Genomic DNA, 1,980 nt, shown 5'->3' on the forward strand with positions numbered 1-1,980 from the left:
TCATTTAAGTCACCTAAATCATAATTTAAAAAGGAAAAAGATAAATAACTTTCCCAGTGGAATGATATAGGTATTAGATAAAAAGATTACCTACCATATTGTCATTTAAGTAACCTAATTAAATCACAATTCAATATATATAGAGAGGGACGTCTTTCCCTCACTATGCACTTGAAAAAACATAGAGCAAAAAGTGCATTCAAACAAACAAAACAATGAACATGAGAAAAGATGGCGTTGTTCATGTTGCAATGTTGCCATGGTTAGCATTTGGTCACATGCAGCCATGTTTCCAGTTTTCTATAGCTTTAGCCAAAGAAGGAGTTAATGTCTCTTTCATTTCTACTCCCAAAAACATTAAGAGACTTCCCAAAATTCCCCCCAACTTAGCACCACTAGTAAATTTAGTGGAGTTTCCATTGCCAAAACTTGATGATAGGAGCCTTTTGCCTGATGATGCTGAGGCAACTGTTGACATTCCTCATGAGAAAGTTGGCTATTTAAAAGTAGCTTATGATCTCCTTCAAGAGCCAATCAAGCGATTCATCACGCACAAAAGGCCCGATTGGATCATCGTTGATATTAACTCCAATTGGGTAGTTGAGATTGGTCGAGATCTTGACATCCCCCTCATTAGCTTCAGTGTCTTCACTGCTGCTTTACGGGTCTTCATCGGGCCCCAGAAGCCTCAAGCTGGGCCCGTCCTGGCCCAAGATGAATCAGTGCCAGTGCTTGAACTTTTGACAACACCACCACCATGGGTGGATTTCCCATCGATGGTCGCTTACCGAAAATACGAAGCCGTGCAAGTGATTACTATGCTACATCTTCGAGAGAATGCTACGCGTGAAACTTTAGTGGGACATGATCCTACTATAGACCACGCGTATAGAATTGTGGCTATACGTACTTGCACTGAAGTGGAAGGCGATTACTTAGAGACGCATAAAAGAATCTATGGGAAGCCAGCTATTCCGATCGGATTGCTTCCACCCGAAGAAATATTACCCTTGGATGAAAGAACTCTTGCAGGTCAGCCAGATTGGCAGAACATTTCCAAATGGCTCGACCGACAAAAGCCAAGATCCGTTGTGTTTGTGGGATTTGGGAGTGAATGCAAATTTAGTAAGAATCAACTATGTGAAATAGCAAACGGAGTACGACTCTCAGGACTACCGTTTATGTGGATATTACAGAAGCCCGAATGGGCTTCAAATGATGTTGATGCTTTGCCATCGGGCTTTGGCGAAGCAACGGAAGGGAGAGGGTTGGTGCACATTGGTTGGGCCCCACAGAAGGAAATTCTGGCACATTCATCAATTGGAGGATCTCTTTTTCATGCAGGATGGGGTTCGACCATTGAAACTTTACAACATGGTCATGTTCTTGTGGTGTTGCCTTTCATTTTCGATCAGGGATTGAATGCAAGATTACTAGTAGAGAAAGGCTTGGCGATCGAAGTGAAGAGGAACGAAGAAGATGGATCGTTTAGTGGAAATGACATAGCAATGTCATTAAGAGAAGCGATGGTTTCAGAGGAAGGGGAAGAGCTAAGAGCTCGAGCAAAAAGGGCTGCTGCTATTTTTGGTGACCGAAACCTTCACGACTCCTACATTAGAAATTTTGTGGAGTATTTGAAAAGTAATTGTGAGATGAAGGTTTAGTCATCACCTAGCAAATCACAAACCGTAGTATACCTAGTTCTCTCTATCTCTTATTTTCTTTATGCTTGTTAGTAAGTAAAGGTTTACCTCATTAGGATTGGTAAGGTAAAACCTAGCTTATTTGCTTGTACTTATCCCTATTGAGTATTATTTTCATTATTAATGGAAGACCGCTTGCCACCTCCTGTTTTTGCTATGATGGAATAAAAGCTCACCCAAGCTCTAATGGGTGATTACATTTAGAAAAAAAAACGTGAGTGGTATACTTAATTCCCTTGTATTTATTGTTGAATTGCTTACTTTTCCTCTTATAATT

At 40.7% G+C, this 1,980-nt stretch overlaps 1 protein-coding gene across 1 annotated transcript; it reads left to right on the plus strand.

Annotated features, from left to right (window-relative positions):
- The first annotated feature begins 221 nt into the window (after positions 1-221).
- Positions 222-1,701, plus strand: LOC132619322 (putative UDP-rhamnose:rhamnosyltransferase 1). The gene has a single exon (XM_060334261.1). It carries the CDS (start codon positions 222-224, stop codon positions 1,662-1,664), a length of 1,443 nt encoding a protein of 480 aa, XP_060190244.1. The 3' UTR covers positions 1,665-1,701.
- Positions 1,702-1,980: the final 279 nt, after the last annotated feature.

This window comes from Lycium barbarum, chromosome 11, assembly GCF_019175385.1.
Source record: "Lycium barbarum isolate Lr01 chromosome 11, ASM1917538v2, whole genome shotgun sequence".
Classification (NCBI taxonomy): Eukaryota; Viridiplantae; Streptophyta; class Magnoliopsida; order Solanales; family Solanaceae; genus Lycium; species Lycium barbarum.